This window comes from Rhincodon typus, chromosome 29 (assembly GCF_021869965.1).
Source record: "Rhincodon typus isolate 14 chromosome 29, sRhiTyp1.1, whole genome shotgun sequence".
Lineage (NCBI taxonomy): Eukaryota > Metazoa > Chordata > Chondrichthyes > Orectolobiformes > Rhincodontidae > Rhincodon > Rhincodon typus.
In genome coordinates, this window is record NC_063360.1 from 5,387,143 (window position 1) to 5,410,731 (window position 23,589).

Genomic DNA, 23,589 nt, shown 5'->3' on the forward strand with positions numbered 1-23,589 from the left:
TGGGGCCTGGGGATGGTACACCAGAGTGTGGGGCTTGGGGACGGTACGCCGGAGTGTGGGGCCTGGGGACGGTACACCGGAGTGTGGGTCCTGGGGACGATATACCGGAGTGTGGGGCCTGGGGATGGTACACTGGTGTGTGGGGTACAGGGACAGTATACCGGAGTGTGGGGCCTGGAGACGGTATATTCTAGTGTGAGTGAATGGCTGTGCCTTTTATTAAGATCCAGGGAAGGAGTTGAATCCAGGGTTTCACTTGAGCCGAATTATGGTTTATAACTGAGTAGAGTTTTTTAATGGGTCAAAATGACACCAGTCTCTGTTTATAAAGCACCTTTCAATGTAGTGAAAAGACCCATCACACTTCTCCAGCCCTGTAAGGGGGTATTAAGGTTGTCGACCAAAGGATTGGCCAATGAGGTTGGTTTTAGGAGTCGGGACACGAGAAAAAGGGGCAGAGAGTCAGTTCCAGAGCTTCGAGCTTTGGTAACTGAAAAGACAGCCGGTTAATTTGGTTTATTTATATCCCTATGAGGAAGTAGTTTAGTGCATGGTCCAATATTAAGCCAAATGCAAAGGGTTCAATCCCTTTTCCGGATTAGATTTGGAATTAGATTTGGGTCCTTTAGGAAAACCATGTAAACTATGATTTGGAAATCCTTGAAAAATCGAGGATGTTTTCTGCAGAAGAAACTACTCCCGTGAAGTAGCTCAGGATGATTTGCTCCATTTGTGCCAATGTTGTTATTAATATGTAAAATGTCCTTGTGACAAGAAATACATTTTAATTAGAAACTGAGAAGATTTTAACTCAGAAGAATAGTCTGCGTTTGAATATCCAGTGCAATAAATGGGTTTTAAAAAAACAAAGAGCTGCAGATGCTGGAAATCAGAAACAAACAGAATTTGCTGGAGGAACTCAGCAGGTATAGCAACATCTGTGGAGGGAAAGCAGAGTTAACATTTGGATTTTCAGAATTAAAAAAGGAATAAAAACTTATTCATTCATAGAAGTGGGCATCATTGATTGAACCAATATTTATTGACAATCCCCACTTTCACTGAAGAAAGTAGTGGTGAGCTGCCCTCATGAGCGACTGCAGGCATTTGCACAGATAATTTCTCGATTTTATTTTTACTTGTAAGATTCAGCAAGCACTCTACAACATCTGAGCATGGTGCCGGAACCTGATCTGTTAGTTGTAAGGTTTTGCTACAGTCGGTCGTACTGTTTCCTCATGTAACAACATATAGACTTGTTTCTTTCCACTGTTACATCACACAGTGTAAGTTACAATGAGTCTGGTCTGAGGTTTTCTGCCCAGATTACAATGTGTGAGCATTTTGTGACATTGGTTTTGTTCTGTTGAGAAAGTGAATATTTTGTTTCAGAAGCTTCCATATGAATGCTGTCTGAAATAGAACTATCACCAGTTTAACCTGCTGTTATATTCTATCCTGTTGTTGATAGTCATAAACTGGGTCACTTGGACTAATTAAGAAAAATTGACTTCAATAATCACAGCTATTAACTTGAAGGTATTGATTCAATTTTAAGGTGGTTTACCCACTTTCTTCTTATTAACACCAATTTTAACAGTGCCACATTTTGTTTGACAGTCTCAAACATGCTGTAACTGCCAACAAATTATATTCATCTAGGATTCTGTTGAAAGGAGACTTGTTGTTAAACAGGTATCTGGCAGGTTTGGAAGGGTAATTCCAGTCCACACCAAATTCTGTCGGGTTTCCTTGTCTCAGACAATAACTTGATTCTTGTCTCAATCTTCAAACTCCTTTCAAGTACAATGATACTAGTACTGAGCCTTTCAAACAACTCACAAAACTGGAGGGAGTGCTAACAAACGAAACTTGACATCAAGTCACATAATGGAGATGTTAGGGCAGATGACTAAAAATTGCTCAAATACTGTGAGAATTTAGAGACAGTTGAGGAGTCATACATACACCTCTTCCTTCCTGCAGTCTTGGGTGGACAGAGGAAAACAGGTCATTGTGTGCAATCAGTTCTGTGCTAGTGTTTATACTGCACACAAATAGACACCCTCACTAATGGTTTCTTCCAATCCTGCCTCATTTGAATTTAGAGTTAATACAGTGTGGAGCTGGAGGAACACAGCAGGCCAGGCAGCACCAGAGGAGCAGGAAAGCTGACGTTTCGGGTTGGGACCCTTCTCCAGCATCAGCAGTTCTTACTATCTCATTTGAATTTACTTCCTTTTGCCTGTATCTCTCTTAAAATGCTTGAATACAAACTGCTCTGAACTTTTCATGTGACAGTATGTTCTACATTGACATGAATCTCAGTACAAAGAAATTCTTCATTTGATTTGATGCTAGATATTATGTAATCAACTGCAAAAAATAAAATATCTGATCTACAGTATTAACCCAGGTTTCATTCTGGGATCTCACTTGTCCAGTCCCACTGTCAGCTGGGTTCATTACAGGGGCCACAATAATTACAACAACAACCAGCGTGCCACCTCATTAATACGTACTGGAACTGCTGTTTAATACAAATGCACAGTAAAAGGCCTGAGTGTCTTTATCTTATATTTTAGAATAAAACAGCTGCAAACATGGTGGCTCAGTGGTTATCACTGCTACCTCACAACACTAGGATCCCAAGTTTAATTCCACCCTCAGGTGACTGCCTGTGTGGAGTTTGCACATTCTCCCTGTGTTGGTGCGGGATGCCCTCTGGATGCTCCAGTTTCCTCCCACAGTCCAAAAGATGTGTAGGTTGGGTGGTTTGGCCATGCTAACTTACCCCGTAGTGTCCAGGGATGTGCAGGTGAGCAGGGGTGGGTGTGGGTGGGATGCTCTTTGGAGGGTCAGTGTAAACCTGAGGGGCCGAATGGCCTCTATCTGCATGATAGGAATTCAATGATGTTAGACACAAACTGAAAACTCTCCCAAGCACATTATTGTACATGAATAGTTGTTAATTGTCTCTCACTGACAACAGTGTGTGAATTCTGTTTAGGTTATCCACGATGAAGACCTCCTTCTTTTCCCTCTGCTTGGTGGTGCCCTTTCTGGCCTTTGTGCATACATTTGAGCCTTCGTTGGATGAAGCTTGGTTGAACTGGAAGTCATTTCACAATAAAGAGTACACTGAGGTAAGTGATTGAAGCAGGAACTTCAGCCTAAATCGAATCTCTGAATATCTAGGACAATGCCCTTAGTCAGAAACTATGTTTAACTCCCATGGCTTAATCCAGGATTACCAGTGATGATAAATTGAAGGCTGATGTTTTTCTTCTCTCTTTGTTTGACATATTCTAGCCTTTATCTTTTCTAGAATTCTTCTTAATTTTTTGCTTTTTGTGCCTGGGAGAGTAGCTCTGATGGCTATTGTATCATTTTGGGCCGGGCCAGCTCTTTGCAATGAAAGTATGGAAGGGCCTGCACGTTGTTGTAACTCAGCACCATTACTTTAATAATCAGAGAGCTAGTACAATCCACTGTGGAGATTTGGGTTTAAATCCCACCATGACAGATGGTGAAATATGAACTCAATAAAATCTGGAATTAAAAGCTAGTCTAATAACACCCATTTAACCATTGTCAACTCTCGTAAAGAAAACATTTAGTTCAATAATGTCCTTTTGGGAAGGAAATCTGCCATCCATACCTGGCCTGGCCTACATGTGACTCCAGACCCATGGCAATGCGGTTGACTGTTAACTGCCCTCTGAATGGCCAAGGACCACTATGGTTGGGTAACAAATGGCAGCCTTGCCAGTGACACCTATATCCAAACAAAATTTCACTACTCCTCACTATTATCTTAACTTGTCTCACATTTCACAAGGGGGGTTATCTCCATTTAAAATTCCCTGCAGGGCTAGTGGTTTCAATGGAGCTCCTTTCACATAGTTCAAGTTGGATGGGCAAGTCTATTTGTCCCTCATGGAGGGAAGGTGATCATGGGACGTACAAAATTCCAGGCTGCATCATAGAGCCATACAGCATGGAAACAGACCCTTCGGTCCAACCAGTCCATGCCGAATGTAATACCAAACTAAACTGGTCCCACCTGCCTGCTCCTGGCTCATATCCCTCCAAACCTTTCCTGTTCATGTAATTACCTAACCATCAGCTCAGCAAGAAGCAGCAACTTTACTCAGAGCTACATGGGAGGCAGAGGAAGGATTTTAATGTGTTGGAAGGAATTCAGAGAAAATTTATTAGATTAGTACCTGGACTGAAAGCTGAAAGGTTTGTTTCCATGAGGAAAGGTTGGACAGGCAGGTCTTCAGAAAAGTAGTACATGACTCGATTGAAGCGTATATGATCCTTGACCAGTTTGATGTGGAGAGGATGGTTTCCTCTTACGGGAGAATCTAGAACTGGAGGTCACTATTTAAAATAAGGGACTCCCATTGAAGACAGAAATGGAGAAACTTTTTTCCTCTCAGAGGGTGGTGAGTTGGTGAAACTCTCTACCTGAAGAGCCTGTGGGAGCAAAGCTCTCGAATATTTCTAAGGCAGAGTTGGATAGATGGCAAACACTGAGGTGATGTTACCAGAGTGGGGGGAATGTGGAAATGAGACCATAATCAGATCAGATATGATCTTACTGAATGGTGGATCAGGCTCAAGGGGGTTAGTGGTCTATTTCTGCTCCTAGTTTGTGTATTATAGATATGTAAGTGAGCTCCAAGCCATATTTACACAAAGACTCTATTACTGTGTTGTTACCCGCAGCGTCTGGTCTTTATCAGTTATTAAGTCTCAGGATATAGGTGTTGCTGGGTAGTTATCATTCAGCCCTGATTGCTTACAGTATCTTCCTAGATCAGTTCAGCCAGCAGTTACAAGTTATTTGATTTGATTTACTGTCACGCATAGTTTGTTACAAAATACAGTAAAAAGTGTGCAGAGGACTCTGAAAGTTTGCAGAGGGATATAGATAGTTTAAGTGAGTGGGCAAAAGTCTGGCAGATGGAGTACAATGTTAATAAATGTGAAGTCGTCCATTTTGGTAGGAATAGCAGTAAAAAGGACTATTATTTGAACGGTAAAAAATGGCAATATGCTGCTGTGCAGAGGGACCTGGGTGTCCTTGTGCATGAATTGCAGAAGGTTGGTTTGCACGTACAACAGGTAATTAAGAGGGCAAATGGAATATTGTCTTTCATTGCTAAAGGGATTGAGTTTATAAGCAGGGAGGTTATGTTGCAACTGTACAGGGTGCTGGTGAGGCCACACCTGAAGTACTGTGTGCAGTTTTGGTCTCCTTACTTGAGAAAGGATGTACTGGCACTGGAGGGGGTGCAGAGGAGATTCACTAGGTTGATTCCGGAGTTGAGAGGGTTGGCTTATGAGGAGAGGCTGAATAGACTGGGATTATATTCATTGGAATTTAGAAGAATGAGGGGGAAACATATAAAATTATGAAGGGAATATATAAGATAGAAGCAGGGAGGTTGCTTCCACTGGCAGGTGAAACTAGAACTAGAGGGCATAGCCTCAAAATGACGGGGTGCAGATTTAGGGCTGAATTGAGGAGGAACTTCTTCACCCAAAGGGTTGTGGAATCTGTGGAATTCCCTGCCCAGTGAAGCGGTTGAGGCTTCCTCATTGAATGTTTTTAAAGCTAAGATAGATAATTTTTTGAACAGTAAAGGAATTAAGGGTTATGGTGAGAGGGTGGTAAGTGGAGTTGAAGCCACAAAAAGATCAGCCATGATCTTATTGGATGGTGGAGCAGGCTCGAAGGGCCAGATGGTCTACTCCTGCTCCTTGTTCCTATGTTCTTATGTTTTCTCTCTCTCTCTGGTGGCATCTTATAACAAGAAAAATAAGCCAAAAACATCAAAAATAATGGCAGTAAAATAAAGAAATAAAGAAAGTTCAACTTTATAGTCCTTCTTGTTAAGTGCTCAGCCATGGGCCTGAAATGGCCTCATGCCATGCTGCCTGAACAAGAGTCACCACTCTCCGCTGCCATCTTGACCACACTGATGGTGGCACCACCATGAATCCTGGCTGGACCTCGCCAGTGCGTTCATCGCTGATGCCCACCGGGTCTCGTACTGCGCCCAAACGGGTTGAACAGGGAGACCGGGACAACAGCAGGAGGCTGGAGTCACTGGGAAAGGATTAGTGGGATAAAAACACATGATTCGTTCAGAGAATGGGTACAGCGCGGTCAACCACCCTGGCACCAATGTCGCATAAAGAGCTGGAGCTTTAATATCCTTTAAAGGGACATTTGCAAACTGTTGGGTTTCCATAGCAAGTTGACAGCTTCATGGTGACAGAATTAATGCAGTTATCAAAAGAAGCAATGGTGAAATGATGAAGTGAGTGGTTAGGGTCTGGAATGTAATGCCTGAAAGTGTGTTGTGGGGGGAGTTCCACTTGAAAGCATTGAAAAGGGAATATACTTTACTGCCTATGAAGGAGGGATGGTGCAGGCCTACTGGCAGGAGGTGGAGCATCGCATGAATTGCTCATCCAAAGGGCCGCCACTGTAAAGATAGGTTGAAAGGTCACATTCTGTGCTGTAGCTAGCCCATGGTTCTGATTCTGTAAGTTGAATTGAAATTCTCAGCTTGCCATGGTGGGATTTCATTTTCAAGTTGGTGAAAAAGTAATAAGTGGAGTGCCACAGGCATTGTTATTGGAGCCTCAAGTTATTTATGAACTGTATTACTGATTGTTGGATAAAGAGACTGACTATCCAATTTGGTAACGATACATGGATAGATAAGTTGTGAGGAAGATACAAAATTCGATAATTAATGCACATGATGAGGCCTGAGCCCTGGGACATGTCTTTTCAAGAAGATCTGCCACATCAAGTGGTACTTGAGTGCGTTTCAGACTTTGCCTGGGATCAAAGTCTGGAGGAGTGTTCTGCCAAGAGCTGCCAGAGCTTGACCACATATTCATTACTTGGGACTGGGGAGGAAGTGGCTGTTCCAGAAATATACCTGTGGCTTCTATTCCAGGCACAGGTTAATGAGGGCACTGCACAGTCGATCGAGCTGCTTAGCTGATCCAGTCTGCTATTACCGGACCTCGGCCTCAGTGTAAGAACATAAATGAAGTGAAAGGAGGCTTCACACCTCCATTTCCTGCTTGAGGAGGAAAACCCAGAGAAAGTGGGGGATGTGTTGGAACTGACTGACTGCAGATGGCAGATTGCATTGCTGATTTTTATTGCATCCTTTCCTCAGTCCAGGATCTTGCTGTACTGGCTAAAAGCAGCCAGAAGTAACACTGTCAATCACTGCCAAGATTTGTATGGCATGCTAACACGCAATGGTGCAGCTCAGTTTGGAAAGTGAGAACAATTGGCTTTAGTAACCAGACAAACATCAAAGTTCCTACCCGCTGAACATTCCTATAACTAAAATAAACCCCTCTCCAAAATCTCTTACAATCGTGGCATTAATTTGATAAACCATGATGAACTATCCTTCATCCTGCCTAGACTGAATGTAGTAATTAAAAATATTGTAGGAAGTACGTTTTCTGTGACAATTCAGTTCCTGTTTGCATTTGGCCAAACAGGAAAATATAAAATGGTTGCAAGGCAGTTTCACTTCTCTGTCTTTTTAAAAAATCATTAACTTAGTGTGCCATTTTCAGTTCCTGCCTATTTAAGGCACGGCTCTATGACAATAATCAGAAATGTGTTGCAACTACAGGGAAGTGTTTTTATTTTTAGTTTTGATTTTTGTTGTTGTTGAAGACCCAGATTGTCTGCTATGGGTTCTGTTAGCACTTGCTTATCTCAAGCATTCATTTTTCAAACCATGTACCAATGCAATAGTTCACTGTGGGAGCATTGCAGTTGATCCCAACTCTGTCCTGAGCTTGAGCAACACAGATACAGTTCATTTTTCCACGAGAAGTTGCTAAAGAGAGAAAATCAGGAACAAGCCCCTAACCCAGTGTTGGCCCATACCAGGGACTAGACTAACAGCCACCATCTCAACAGGGGGCAGATGTATGTCAAGGGTGGAATAGAATAGCAATTGGCAGGAATACAATAAATGTAAAATAAACATTAGTCATAATTATATTAATAATGGTATGTCGTTCAAGAAGCATCTTTGCAATCTGAAGGCTCAAATATGGTATTAGTTACGATGAAGAATCCATATATTTCAAATGTAAATTTAGACTTTATTGTCACATATAAAAGTACAGGAGTACAGTGAAAAGCTTTCAGTTTTGCCACACGGCCCCATCTTAGGTACAAGTACCCAAGCACAGACTCTTAAGAACAAGTTAGAAAGAAATAAAGAACAAAGTTAGAAGTTAAACATTGCAGACCTTCTTAGTATTAAGTAGAAAAATAAAGCTAAAACTTTAACCATTGCAGTCTTTCTAAAGTGCTTTGCCAAGCTGGAACCACACTTCCATCTAGAAGGACAAGGGCATCAGACATATAGGAACACCACCACCTCCATGTTCCCCTCCAAGTCACTCACCATCCTGACTTGGAAATATATCACCGTTCCTTCACTGTCACTGGGTCAGAATCCTGGAATTCCCTTCCTAATAGCATTGTGGGTCAACCTACAGCAGGTGGACTGCAGCGGTTCAAGAAGGCAGCTCACCACCACTTTGTCAAGGGCAACTAGGAATGGGCTAGAAATGCTGGCCAGCCAGCGACACCCACATCCCACAAATGAATAGGAAAAAACAGGGCTCGATCTCCTCTGCTTTGGCCCATTTTCCCTGCCCAGTCTATTCCAGAAGTCCCACTTCGGGGCTGAGTAATTTCCCTACAGTGTGGAAGCAGGCCCTTCAGCCCAACAAATCCACGCCGACTCACCGAACATCCCACTGAGACCCATCACCCTACAACCCACCTAACCTATACATCCCTGAACACTATGGGCAATCCACCTAACCTGTACATGTTTGGACTGTGGGAGGAAACTGGAGCACCCAGAGGAAACCTGCACAGACACAGGGAGAATGTGCAAACTCCACACAGATAGCTACCCGACAGTGGAATCAAACCAGGGTCCCAGTGCTAACCACTGAGCCACCATGCTGCCCAAAAATGTAACAATCATGTTGTAATAAACAAATTCAGCAGGTAAATAAAGAAATGTTGAATGGATGATCGTAAGAAGAGTAAAATTGAACTAAAATTATCTTGAAATCACAAACAAATACATCATTCCTTCATTCCAGGCACTCTAAAGTACATAAAGATTTCAGCATCCAAGTAATTCTCTGAGGACCAGGGCCATGTATGGAGTGGGGTTACATCATTAACATTCCCATTCCAGTGGCTGAATTTAATTGACTTTTTGAATTGCTCAGATTGTTCTGGGTGTGGTGGGGTTCTGAAAACAGGAAGATCGTGTAAGAGATTTTCCAAACTGAGTGTAAGTGTTAACTCAGATAGAAATTGCCGCAGAAACTCAGCAGGTCTGGCAGCATGTGTGGAGAGAAAGCAGAGTTGATGTTTCAGCACCAGTGACCTTTATTAACCCTTGTTGTTTGCAGCGTTTTGAGCTTTGTGGCATGAACGATGCAGTTGTACATCTTGGACAGAGGGTGGATAATCGATCTCAGTGAATATTCGTGTATTCTTTCGATGTGGGCAGTCTGTGTGGGTGCGAGAAGCCAGACTGTCACATGTAGATGTAGACAATGTAAATGAATAACAATTTACGAACAGGCAGTCTCTTAGGGATGAAGCATCTGAGAACAAATAATTATTTAATTGCTTTTGGCACACTGCCCTTTTGACCATCTTACTTCAAGTCAGCTCGAATGTCTATTCCCAAGATGTTCAAAACATTTATCGTATTGCGATGTAACTGTCTAACTTTATGTTAAGGCACTCGTACTCATGGCTGTCAAAGTCTGTTCATGTGATATTACACTGTATTTACTAATGTTTAACTGTTGATGTTTTCTGCACACCATTCATTGTGGACCCCAGTGAACCTCACTGACTGTATCCCATGGCCTAGACCCTGACACTGTCATATCATGCATTTTTTCCCAGTGTGGGAGACCAGAAGGAAAGACAGCATCATTAATAATCATAGAATCCCTACAGTGTGGAAACAGGCCCTTCGGCCCAACAAGTCTACACTGACCCTTGGAGCATCCCACCCAGACCCATCTCCCTATAACCCACCTAATCTACAGACCCCTGAACACTACAGGCAATTTACCTTGGCCAATCCACCTAACCTGCACATCTTTGGACTGTGGGAAGAAACCAGAGCACCCAGAGGAAACCCACTCAGACATGAGGAGAATGTGCAAACTCCACACAGACAGTCGCCCGAGAATGGAATCGAACCTGGGTCCCTGGTGCTGTGAGGCAGCAGTGCTAACCACTGAGCCACCGAGCCACCCATAAGGATTAGGACAAAACAAAAATCAATTTAAAGGGGGAGCCATGCAAATGCAGACTATTGCTATTTAGCAGTGACCTCAATCACGAGGCTGTGAAATCATAGAAGTAATTGGCCAGAGTGCTAAAAGTTGTTGCATTCAATCACTCCATAAATCAACAAATACAGTTGCAAGCAAACAGTGCAGATCACTAACAACAGCTCCTCTGATTGGAAGAGAAAGTTTCTTGACTGTAGCCTCTGAGTTGGAAGATGCAATGTTCAAACTCTGCTCCAGATAGATGATTGCTATGGACTGTCAGAACTCACACCAACTCTCTCACCTTGTAGGACGAACGATGGTCTAAAGACAGTTACAGCCATGAAAGTCATTCACTTCACAGCCTTGTCAAACTCTGTACCTTTCCAATATTTCTTTCCCTACTCTGAGAGAGAAAGATGCAAAGATTAAACAGCACCTACATCTCAGGAATTGTTAAAAGAGTTTTATAAAAGTAAAGCCACTACACGTTTCACATAACCAATTTCATTTTCTCTTTAAGGATGAAGATAATTATAGGAGGATGGTATGGGAGAAAAACTTAAAACAAATCCAGCTTCATAATCTTGAGCACTCGATGGGCAAGCACACGTATCAGTTGGGAATGAACCATTTTGGAGACCTTGTGAGTACAAATACAGCTGTCGTATGTCACAAAAAGTAGTTTGGCTTTTCTGATACAGTCCCTAGTGGTGGATTTGAGCTATCAATCCTTAATCTATACTGCATTTGCCCTAGTCGGGGGATTAATAAGGGCAGAACACTTGACCTCAGTCTCCCAGAATGCAGATTGCTACCCAGTGTTCAACAGGTATCCTCTGGTAAATGGTCAGTTCTATCACCCAGCTGGATTGTTGATATTGGGACAGTTCTGCCGACGATATTGACAGGAAACCTGCTCAATTTTCATGGCGGAGCCTCGTTTAACTACAAGAGGCCAAATTCTGGAGTTATTAGAGTTACTGGTTGGGAGCTCAGTGTTTGAAAGGCATGGGTCTGCTGCAGCCCTTTAAAAGTGGCTGCATTTGGGGTGAGGGAGAGACAGGGAAATTTTAGCAGCACCCACAGTTGCAAGGCATGAATTTTAGAAACCTTTAAGGCTCAAAATACTCAAGGGACTGAAAAAGGAGTGAGTGTCACTCTTGCCCCTGGTATTAATTGACTGTGGCTAAGGAACCTTTCAAATATAATTTCTGCTTCCTAATCTTTGCCACTGTTCAGTAGGTCATGGTGGTGTTAAGAAACTGTTGACCCTGACTTGCCATTTCTGACTGGGAGCATGATTTCTCTAAATCACGATCTGCCCAATGATCAGATTAGTTGCACCTCCAGCAGTAAGCTAGATCGATTTGCTGGATTTCTCTTCGAATGCAGTCATGTTGATGCTTAAAAGTGCGCAGTACAGAGATGAAAATTGTTCTCCATATGTATGGATGTTGAGTGAGGATAGAATCAAGCTTTCCCATAGCACTTGAATTGTCTGTCAATATCCACTCAAAAGGTTTCTGAAAAGGCCCACTGTAGTGATTGGGACCAGGCAGACATTATTGACTATGAGATCCTTGACTGGGGATGTTAACCCGGGCCAATCAGGGAAGCCTTGGCTGACCAATATAACCAGGAGATTAGAATCTCCCCGGTGGAGGCCTGACTCCAAGCTGGCTGGCCACAGCCTGTGTACTGTGCACTAGTAAATAAAGGGTGACTTGGTGAATGGAAATATAAGCCTTGAGCTCTATACAAGGAGAAAAGTGGGGAAAACCCAGAGCTGGGAAAAATTCCAGTCTCATTACTCAAACCAACCTGCTGTAATTGTGTATGGAGGAAATAAGCAAGATATTAAAAGGGGAATGCTGGTTAACTGGTTCCAGGCTGTATTCAGCCAAAAGATCAGGCTCCAGTCTGCAATAGCTAATATTTTCAGCTGTAAATTGAACCAGTCACAAGGTTTGCTTGGCTGTAAAATCACAGAGAGCTGTTGTGCCTGAAACTATTTGCTTTCGGAGTTTAAGGATTTTTTTTGATGATGATTCTAATTAAATCACTCTATCACAGACAGCTGATGAATTCCAACAATTCATGCATCAAATCCACCAGCTTGAAATGATGAACTCAACCAGGAAAAAGCCTGCTTCAGCTGGGCCCAAGCCATTCCAACTTCCTCAGAGCATTGACTGGAGGGACAAAGGTTATGTTACTCCAGTGAAAAACCAGGTAACTTGGTGAGAACGGTGACTAAGATTTCTGAGGAAGTCATAGACTCATTTATGACAGTGGTGCAGAACTCCACATCTCCTGTAACTTGAGAGACAGGATTAATCTCAGAATGAAAGGCCAATTCTTTTACTCCCAGTGTGAGTAAGTCTGGATTGGTGCCAAATCAGATTGGAACTGGTCTGGCCCAGCATCAATGTTAGGCTCTGGAGGTTTTATTATTTGGAGAAGCACTAGATAGTGGAACAGTGAATGAGAGATTTCAGGCCATAGATCACTGTTGCTAGGGACCTGAAGGAACAGGCCAGGACAGTCAGATAAGTAGTTAGAACGGATGGTGGAGTCGTTGTGCATTCACTTTGCAGTCAAGAGTAGGAATACAAAGAGACCAAGGTTTCATTCTGAGGCCCAGAGGAGCAGATATGCAAGTTTAAAACCATGACTTCAATTCTTAGGAACCTACAGTTGTGCAGTAATTCCCATCTCTCTGCTGGATGATCACTAAATCTATGGTAATGTTTTGTATGGGGGGATTTGCTTTTGCCTTGTATTAATGTCAGGTACGAGCACAGACTAAACGTCTGTGGTATACATGATCTGTCAGGTATTAAGGTCTAAGTTGACTCTTTATCAATCCCTGTGAAGAATTGCCTGATATGTGTACAGTGCCTGATATGTGTACAAGTACCTAATAAAAACTGAAATAACTGTGGATGCTGGATCTCAGAAACAAAAACAGAAATTGCTGGAAAAGCTCAGCAGGTCTGGCAGAATCTCTGGAGAGAAATCAGAGTTAATGTTTTGGTTCGAGTGACCCTTCCTCAGAATGTGTGTATATAGAATGTGTACTGTACGTGTTCAGTACCTGCCTGGTTTCAGTTCAGATATTCAGAACCTACCATGTGGAGAATCAGGGACATTGTGTTAGAGATAGTTATTTTACATTTCTCTCTGAACTGGTTCTCCCAAGATCATTCGCTATGCCGAGACCTTGCAGCTATTTGGTAGTTGTGCAGTAAGACATTCATCGATATTTCATTGAAACTGGCTCATCGGTCAAGCCATCAGTGTAGTATTGTCCCTGACACAACATTAATCCCAGAGGAGAATCAATGTAGTGAAGATTGGGAGATTATGGGTACGAATGGATGTTGAATTAATTTTCATTGACACCTGCTGGACCTCAAACATGCTCTGATCTTAATGTTCTTTCTAAACTTATGGTCTCAAGGTATGTTTACTGTGTCATTCTGAAGCTGTAAAATATCTGAAAGTTTTGCTTGAGGTGTTGCCGCTGGTACTGTATAATTAAGAATTGTTGTCATTGCTTCCAGCGGCACTGTGGTTCATGCTGGGCTTTCAGTGCAGTTGGTGCCCTTGAGGGACAGACGTTCAAGAAGACAGGAAAACTCATCTCTTTGAGTGAACAGAACTTGGTCGACTGCTCCAATGCAGAGGGTAACCATGGATGCAATGGTGGACTGATGGAATATGCCTTCAACTATGTTCAGTCTAATGGTGGGATTGACACAGAGGATTATTACCCATACACTGCAGAGGTACGGTTTTTTTCCTCCAAATGTCCTCCCATTGCTTTCCTCCTTCTCTGAGTATACTGCTTTGTGTTAGAGTTCCACAATCCCCAGCTCATCAGTGGTATGTAACACAAAAACCCTCTTATTCATCTGTGAGTCTCAGTATTGGGCCCATTCAGAATGGCATTATGAAAGTAAAGTTTGATCCTGTCTTCACTCAAACTCCACATTTATACTTTTCATCAGATAGGATTTAGGAGCAAGATGTCCAACTGATTTACCTTCTGTAGCTGAGACACTGAGGGCAGTTGCAACTCTCCCTATCACTTTGTCAATGGCAATCAGTCAATCCTGTTAGACTTCCTAACACTTTGTAAAAGAAGAGATCAGATGTTAACCTTTGCAGTCCATCACCACTATCTATAGGTGTCTGTTTATACTCAATAAGTGAATCAAATTAATTGAAGAAGCACCCTTCTGGGGCACTATAAGGAGAAACAAGCATTTTAATGGAAACTTGTCAAATTCAATATGAATACAAGGTGTTGAACAAGTCACCACTACCAAGCAAGAATCTTGCTGTGCCACTTGTCAAAAGCATAAAAGATTGAGAGAAATGTTCTTGACATCAAAATGGACCTCATCAGACTTCTGGTGTAATTCTGCCACACATCTCACCATAGCCCAGTAAGATTCTGCAATCCATGTAATACTGATATGAATAGATCAGGAAGGATCAGGTATAAGCTTTCTGAATGCAGGTTGTTCATTTGATCCCTCTACTAAGGGGAAACGTTTATTTCTACAATCTGATCTGTGCCATTCACAATGTTATAGATTTCAATCAGGTCTACTCTCAGCCTTCTCTGCTCCAAGGAAAACAGCCCTGGCCTATTTAGTCTCTAAAGCTGAAACGTATGAAATACTGCAATCTAAGCCCTTTAATGGTGCTGGTCTATTTAATGGTTTTCTCTTAAGGATAGATATTTTTCATCAACCTGCTCAGACATGTTACAAAGACAACTCAGTTATCATCCTTACAGAAAAGCTAGTGACTTGACCCCATCAACAGTAAGTGTAATCAAGAAATCAGTTGATTTCTTGGAACTATTTCGGTGAAGAATATTTTAATATGTTCTTATATTTCCTGACAAAATTACCTCCTTGAGATGGACTCACAAAATTTGCCGTGGAGCTCTATGGCTGAATTTTCATCTCCTGAGCTTGAGCAAGCTAGGTTTGGTACATGTAGGAGCTGTCTGGACTTGAACCCAGGCCTTCTAGCCTAGAAGTAGGGACACTATCACTGCACCACAAGAGCCCTCTAGGATAGAGCCTTATGATCAATCACTAAATTGTTGAGAGATTTAAATTTCCAAATAACATCTGATTGGCACAGTTGAAATATTTAAGAACTTTTAAATTTACTGTCAAAATGTTCCCATATCCAAAGTACAATTGCCCCAGGGTTCACAAACTGCCCAACCTGACAGGGTTTACTCAGCCTTCAAGAATCCACCTACTTCCAGGGAAATCAGCAAGGGAAAGTACAATCTGGGCTGAACATTGAAGTAGCAAAGCTGAAATCACTTTAAGTATTTGCTGGGTTGCAATCTGCCATGTCTTTCTTGACCCGCGAGGAATTGTGGGCAAGGGGAATCTGAGAGTGAGTGTGAAATTACAGCCCCAGACACCTCCTACATGTGCCAAACCTAGCTTGCTCAAGCTCAGGAGATGAAAATTCAGCCATAGAATTCCATGGCAAATTTTGTGAGTCCATCCCAAGAAGATAATTTTGTTAGGAAATATAAGAACATAATAAAATATTCTTCGCCGAAATAGTTCCAAGAAATCAACTGATTTCTTGATTACACTTACTGTTGATGGGGTCAAGTCACTAACTCTTATTTAAGGATGATTTCACATCAGCAATATAGATAGACTGGCATTAAACTGTTTTAAATAGCACTAAAGTAAAGCCAACACCTAATTAATAGCACTAGATTAAAGGACAGATAATAAAGAAAGATGTTAAGAATGATATCTATATAGCACTTTTCAGAATGTCTGGATTTCCTAACACAATTTCACAAGTTAAGAATTTTTTGAAGATCTATGTCTTTATTTTCAAACATTTTCAAACACAATTTTTTCAACTCCCTGCATCCTCAGCCTGTTGAAGTGATCCGTGGCATTTTATGATTAATCAGAATTGATATTCCTTATTGCGTTGGGAGTAAAGTCTTTCTCCAGAACTGCACATTGAAGACAAGTGAGGACAATCCGTGCTTAACAGAACCCCCATCTCACTCATTTTCTCTCCATTTATTTACTTAAGAGTAAGATTGGGCATAGTTCTACAATGGCATATCCAACTGCATGGTTCAGTGTGCTGCACCTTGGTAGTTTTCTCAACTCAAATGCAATCCTCGATCTCTTTTGCTCCTTTCCTCTTCAGTGGTGCACTTCAGTCTCACTTTTGGACTTACAATGTGCTCAGTAATTAGAAACTTAGACTTCTTTAAAATCATTCACGGGATGAGGGTGCCGCTGGCTGGTCTAGCATTTATTGCCCATCCCTAATTGCCCAGAGAGCAGTTAAGAGTCAACCACAGGATAGCAGTTTCCTTCCCTAAGGGACATTCATGAACAAGGTGGGTTTTTCTGACAATTGACAGCAGTTTCTTAGTCATCATTAGACACTTAATTCCAATTTTTTTTAATTGAATTAATTTAATTGAAATCCTGCCATAGCAGGATTTGAACTTGGGCCCCTAGAACATTACCTGGGTCTCTGAATTAACAGTCCAGCATAATACCACTGGGCCATTGCCTCCCTAATTACGTCCTGCTATTGGAACTGATTGAAGTTCAGAATTAAATGCAAAACTTGTTTAGCTCTCATTTCTAGTTTTTTTTTAAATTTAGTTAAATTGTAGATAATAAAGTTTACATCTGTTTTAAATTGGAGTGGAAATTTTACCAACTCAAAGTTTGACTGGTCTTTAGCTCTGAATCTGAGTGCTTATAGAATCATGACTGGTAGTTGGTTTAGGTTTAGAGTGAGGATTTGGCTTTTGTATATGGTTAAATATTGTTCCTTTGATTTCCTTTGCTACAGGAAGGCACCTGTAAGTATAATCCCAATTACAGTCCAACCACTTGCCATGGTTCCAGGTTCATAGCCAGAGGTAATGAAACTGCGCTAGCTGAAGCTGTGGCCACCATTGGACCAATATCAGTCGCAATTGATGCAAAACAACTATCATTTCAGTTTTACAGATCAGGTAAAAAGAATAGATTGGTGGCTGATACTTTATGTTTGTCTGGTTCATACATCGAATAATGGGTAGGGGTCTGGTAACATACAGGCTGTTTAGTTCACAAATATAGGTCACATCCTGAAGCTTGAGTGATTTATAATCATCATTTAAACTCTGGTCTGTTAGACTATCAAGAAATCACACCCACTTTTAATCCATGTAGAATTTTACTCATTTAATTGGAAGAGTAATAGACCACTCAGCCTTTGCTCCGTCATTATGTTAGATAATGGCGGATCTATACCTGGACTCAACTTATGTACCACTGTACTATATCTATTGATACCCATACTGAACAAAACTAGCATTTTCAAACTTGACAATTTCTATTGACCCAGCATTCACGGTCAATTTTCGGAAATAGTATCAGATTTTCATTACTGTTTATGTGAAGTTTCCTGCTGATTTTACTCCTAAATGGCCTCATATTAAAATAATGACCCCTTAGAATGGATTGTCTGAGAAAAATATTTCTTTCCATCTTCCTTAACAAATTCCTTTATCACTTTAAACAATACAACACAAAACAGTACAGGAACATGACCTTCGGCCCACCAAGCCTGTGCTGAATCCTAATCCTTATTTAGACCTTCTACTTATTGCCCATGCGTGGTTTCTATCCCTCTGTTCACCTCCTGTTCATGTATCTATCAAGATATGCCTTAAATGTTGCTAATGTGCCTGCTTCCACCATCTCCACTGGCAGTGCGTTCCAGGCACCCACCATCCTCTGTGTGAAAAAGTTACCCTGCACTTCTCCCCTAAACTTTTCACCCTCTCATCTTGAATCTGTGCCCTCTTGTAAGTGACCTTTGCATTCTGGGAAAAGACCTTTGACTAGATCACCTTGAACTTTCTATACTCGAGGCAATACAAACCACGCTTATACAGCCTGGCCTCATGAATATAACAATGTAAGATCTATTACTTTTCTGTTAAATTGTTCTGTATCACCTTCAACTCTTTCGAATCTTTTCTAATTTTGGTGCCCAAAATTGAACGTAGTTCTCCAGTTGAAGTCTGCCTGAAGCTCGGCACATACATTTGTCTTCAATTTAGTATTTAAGATAAAGGCCAACATTGCATTCCCACCATTTAGATTAATTCTTTCATGACGCCACTTCCTATTAGCAATGAGTGCACAGTGACATCCCTTTGTTCCACCACAGCTTTTACTATTAAAAATATTCTAACCTCCTCGGGTTCAAAGTAAGTAATTTTACATTTCCCCGTAGTAAACTCCGTTTGCTATAATTTCTCATTTAGTTTGACTGTGTACTTTTGTAACTTCTTGTTACCATCTGCAAAACATACCGAGCCTTTTAACTTAACGTCATCTGCGAACATGTGTATACGATCCTCTATTCATTCATATATGTTATTAAAATAGATGGTGAATTGCTGAGGCCCTGGTTCAGATCTCTGGGCAGCACCATTGTCTTTTCCTACCAACCAAAGCTCAGTCCTTTTAACCCTATTTCCCATGTTGCAATCAATTATCAGCCCATATCACTATACCACCTCCAATTCCATTTTTTTCATTTTTGCTGTAAACTTTGGAACATTTCCGAGAATGGTTTCAGTGATGAAGAACTTTAGATATAAAGATGGATTGGAGAAATTGCTAAGTCTGAGAGGAGATTTGTTTGAAGTTTCAAAATTATGAGAGTTCTAGACAGAAGTAAGGAGGGAGAAATTTTCCCCACTTGTATGAAAGGCCGGAGAATGAGAGTGGAACAATTTCAGGTAATTAGTAGAAGAAGCAAAAGTGATATGAGGGAAAGCTTTTTCACATAGCATGTGGTTAGAATACTCTCCCTGGGAGTGTGGCAAAGCCAGGTTCAATGGAGGTACTTGAAAGAGAATTAGATGGTTATGCAAAAAGGAACAATGTGCAGGGTTACAGGGAGATGGCAGGATAGTGGGCATTAAGAAAGATGTTAATTTGGAAAGTTGGCGCTATAGCCTCTTTCTACACTGTTATAATTCTGTGATTCTGTGAAACCTTACCAAAAGCCCACATAAATAATATCCGAGCATCCAGTGACCCACCCAAATTTCAAAGGTGCAAATTATTTTTTGTATGTTGTATATTTCTTGACCCATAAAATCAGTTATGGACGGTCAGTGGAGGTTAAAGATCACTCCTAATAGAGCCATAGAATCATAGTCACAGCATGGCAACAGATCCTTCAGTCCAACCACAAATGTGGATTTTATCAGTTTCAAAATCTCCCCACCTCCAGCCTCATCCCATGTCCAACTCTCCCTCTCATCCCCGCCTCCTTGACCTGACACAGCCTGTCCATCTTGTCTCCCACCTATCCGCTCCTCCCACCTCACTGACCAATGCCCACCACTACCTACCTACACTTACCTATCACCATCCCATCTACCTTCCCCAGCCCCACCCCTTCTCTCTCTATTTATTTCTGAGCTCCCTTCCCCTCCCCCATTTCTGAAGAAGGGTCCCGATCTGAAACGTTAACTTTCCTGCTCCTCTGATGCTGCCTGGCCTGCTGTGTTCCTCCAGCTCCACATTGTGTTATCTCATAATCCCAAACTAAACTAGTCCCACCTGCCTGCTCCTGGCCCATATCCCTCCAAACCTTTCCTTTTTATGTACTTATCCAAATGTCTTTTAAACATTATAATTGTACCCACATCCACCACTCCTTCGGGAAGTTCAGATTTATTTATTTATGTAAACATGGTACACACAGAAAATACATTACTTTATTTAGCATGAATAAGGAAAATACTCTTTCTTACTGGAATCATTTGGAAAGAACCTTTTTGTATTGTTGTCCACATTTCTGTTCAAATTCTATCAGTAAAGATATGTGTGTTCACCATCTCACAGTTTCAGTGAAGTAAAATTTGCATTTATGTAGCACTTTTCATGACCACTGAATGTCTCAAAATGCTTTACAATGAAGCACTTTTGAAATGAACTCATTATTGTAATGCTGGAAATACTGCAGCCAATTTGCACACAGCAAACTCTACTATGTTTTTGTGATGTGGATTGAGGGACAAATTTTGGTCAGTCCACCAAGGATCGCTATCCTGTTCCTCTTTGAAAAAGTGCTCAGGAACGTTTTACATTCATTTGAGAGGGCAGATGTGGTCTTAGTTTTGCACCTTATCCAAAACAGCATCTCTGACAGTGCTGGACACCTTCAAAACTACATTACGAGGTTGGATTTTTGTGCTTAAGACTTGGAAAGGGGCTTGAGCCCAGATACCGACCTCATAGAGGTCTAAGTGCCACGAATTGTGCCACAGTTAACAACTAAATAAGCATGTTGTTGTTTTATTTGTTTCTGTACTTCTTCCTGTTCCAGTTTTTTTGGCCTGATCTTTGTTCAAAGATCAATACTGTGGCAGAGGCCTGATCAAGGATATCAATAATGCTCCCATTTGTCTAGGGGCATGATTCTTGCTTTTGGGGGTCTCATTGAATTTTAATCCGAGTGCTTGGCTTCATATCCCGGACAAACTCCCAAGTTAGCAAAATTGAAGCCACTAGATTCAAAGTGGCAATGGTTGCTTGTACACAAAAGTATGAGAGAGCTGTTGTTTCAGTCTGGAGGGATAGGTACAGTAGGGTCCGCACTGTGATTTTGGAGATTTGTCCTTTCTGATATATACCATTGGCATAGACATTGCTATTATCGAATATAATTTAGATGTTCACAGCTAAAATATAAACTCAGAAATGTAGTAAACAGTATGGAGAATGTTACAGACTTCAAGAGGACCTAGATACACTGGTGAAATGGGAAGACACATGGCAGATTAAATTTAATGCAGAGAAATGTGAAATTATTCATTTTGACAGGAAGAGGGCCAACAATCTAAACTAAATGGCACAATTTTAATGGAATAGAGAGAACTTGGAATGCACGTACAGAAGTCTGAAAGTGGCAGGACAAAGGGAGAACAAGGCAAGGACTACAAATCAAGGACATTATATTCCACATAAATTTGCTAGACCCCAACTGGTGTACTATGGCTCATCCTGGGCTGACATTTAAGGAAGGATGTGAAGTGTTGAGAAAGGATGCAGAGGAAATTTGAAAGTATAGGACTAGGATGGAAAACTTAAGTTACCTACAGAGATGAAAGAAGCTGATGTTCTTCTTTGGAACCGAGAAGACTAAGTACAAATTTAACAGAAATGTGAGTTAGTCACGTTTTGATTGTATACAGAACATGAAACAGTTCCCAGTGGGTCAAGAAGATTTAAGTTGATTGTCAAAAGAACCAGAGAAAAATATTCTTTACACAATTATCCATGTTGAAATGCACTGCCTGAAAGGATGATGGGAGCAGATTGATTGCATTCAAAAGAAAATGAGATACATCACTTGAACTGGGACAATTGATTGTCTTATGGGGAAAGAAAAAGGTACTGGGACTAATTGTTAGGTACCTTGTTGCCTGAGTATTTCCAAACCATGGGTGATTTCAAAGATCACACTTTTTAAACCTACCCTAAGGAATGTCATGAGAGTGGGGGAAAGGATGTGTATGACTGTCCTCACACCTTTAACTGCTTTTATGTGATCCCAGAGGCAATGAGGAGCCAAGACATTTGGAAAATTTGGCAGCTGGAGTGAATGGCCAGGAGATGATGCGCTCTGCTTTTGCCCTTTGCTGCACACACTACCAGAGGTCATTTGCCATGGCTTCAGGGCAAGATGAGGAGACAGTCCCCCAGAAATACCTCAGCCAAGATGGGGATTTTGTTTCTTTGTTCTTGGGGTATGGGTGTCGTTGGCTAAGCCAGCATTTATTGCCTATTCTTAGTTGCCCTGGAGAAGGTGGTGGTGAGCTACCTGCTGGAGTCCTTGGATGAAGGTAGACTCATAGTTCTGTTAGGGAAGGAGTGACAGGACTGAAGAGAATGGCCAATATGGTTCTGAGTCAGGATGGCTTGTGCTATTGACAGCATCACACTCCTTCAACTGAGCAAACTGGCTCTGGGGGCATTCTTTCAGAGAGGTGGTACAAGCACAATGAGATGATTGACCTCTTTTGCTGTTTAATCCAACTTGGGATACAGAAGAATGATTGAAGAGAGATTCTAAACAAAATTCTTGAATTTAAGACTGTTTATTTAAGAATTGCCTAGTACTGTTATCGAAGTATTTGGCTCCTTGAGGGGATTAATTTGGCCATTGACCCACATAGTTTCTTATCTTAAAATTGGATATTAATTGAGAACTGTGTGTCTAAATATTTGCTGAGGTTGTAGTCTCTAATGGTTACATGGTGATTTAAAATGTTTATTATTATAGGTGTTTACTATGAACCAAACTGCAATAACATTGTACCCAATCATGGAGTACTGATAGTGGGATATGGAACTGAAAATGGACAGAACTATTGGATCGTTAAAAACAGGTACATCTGAACCTAGCATCTAAGATACCTATCCACACAATCAACCAGATATAGGCATAGCTGCAACAATAGATAGAAATGAACACATGAGATTTCCACTAACGTTCGATACTAGTAAGAATGTTTTAATAGATGAGGTTTCTATCTCCTACTTTACACATGAGAGTACAAAATCAAATTGTTGTTGGGATAAAATTAAGGCCTTTTTAGAAAATGATGGGGGTAATTTTCTGGAATTAGTTGCTGGAAGACTGGCAGCAATGTATGAGCTACCTATTCTACTTTCAGGCTGACTTTCATTATTTCAGTGGAAGGGGCATCTGGTGGACTGATTCTCTACCATCACTGTCCCGTCCCTGCTGAGATTGGAAAGGCCCCTTTATACAGTTTCTGTTTTGTACTGCACTCTCTCCAGAGGCCCACGCTGAGTGTCTTGCTAAAACTATTCTTGTACTGCATGTTCTGTGAACCAATGGCTGGTATTCACCCTCCCATATGGGCATCTACATCCTTCGTTCTCCAATGTGGATACTTTCCCCTTGTCTCATAGCCAATAGAAATCATGAGGCATAATGTCCAATCTAAAGTGCAACATATTGGAGCCCCAACACAGACTACAGCCTAATTCAGGAACAAAAACAAAGTTGCTGGAAAAGCTCAGCAGGTCTGGCAGCATCTGTGAAGGA

At 41.4% G+C, this 23,589-nt stretch overlaps 1 protein-coding gene across 1 annotated transcript in view; it reads left to right on the forward strand.

Annotated features, from left to right (window-relative positions):
- The window catches only part of LOC109924874 (procathepsin L-like), a 26,281-nt gene that overhangs the window by 1,192 nt on the left and 1,500 nt on the right, over nt 1–23,589 (forward strand). Inside the window, exons 2-7 of the mRNA XM_048614070.1 lie at nt 3,011–3,146; nt 10,922–11,044; nt 12,475–12,633; nt 13,968–14,192; nt 17,290–17,455; nt 22,798–22,903. Of these exons, the coding sequence (XP_048470027.1) occupies nt 3,021–3,146; nt 10,922–11,044; nt 12,475–12,633; nt 13,968–14,192; nt 17,290–17,455; nt 22,798–22,903 (905 nt within the window). The 5' untranslated portion in view covers nt 3,011–3,020. The remainder of the gene's footprint in view (nt 1–3,010; nt 3,147–10,921; nt 11,045–12,474; nt 12,634–13,967; nt 14,193–17,289; nt 17,456–22,797; nt 22,904–23,589) is intronic.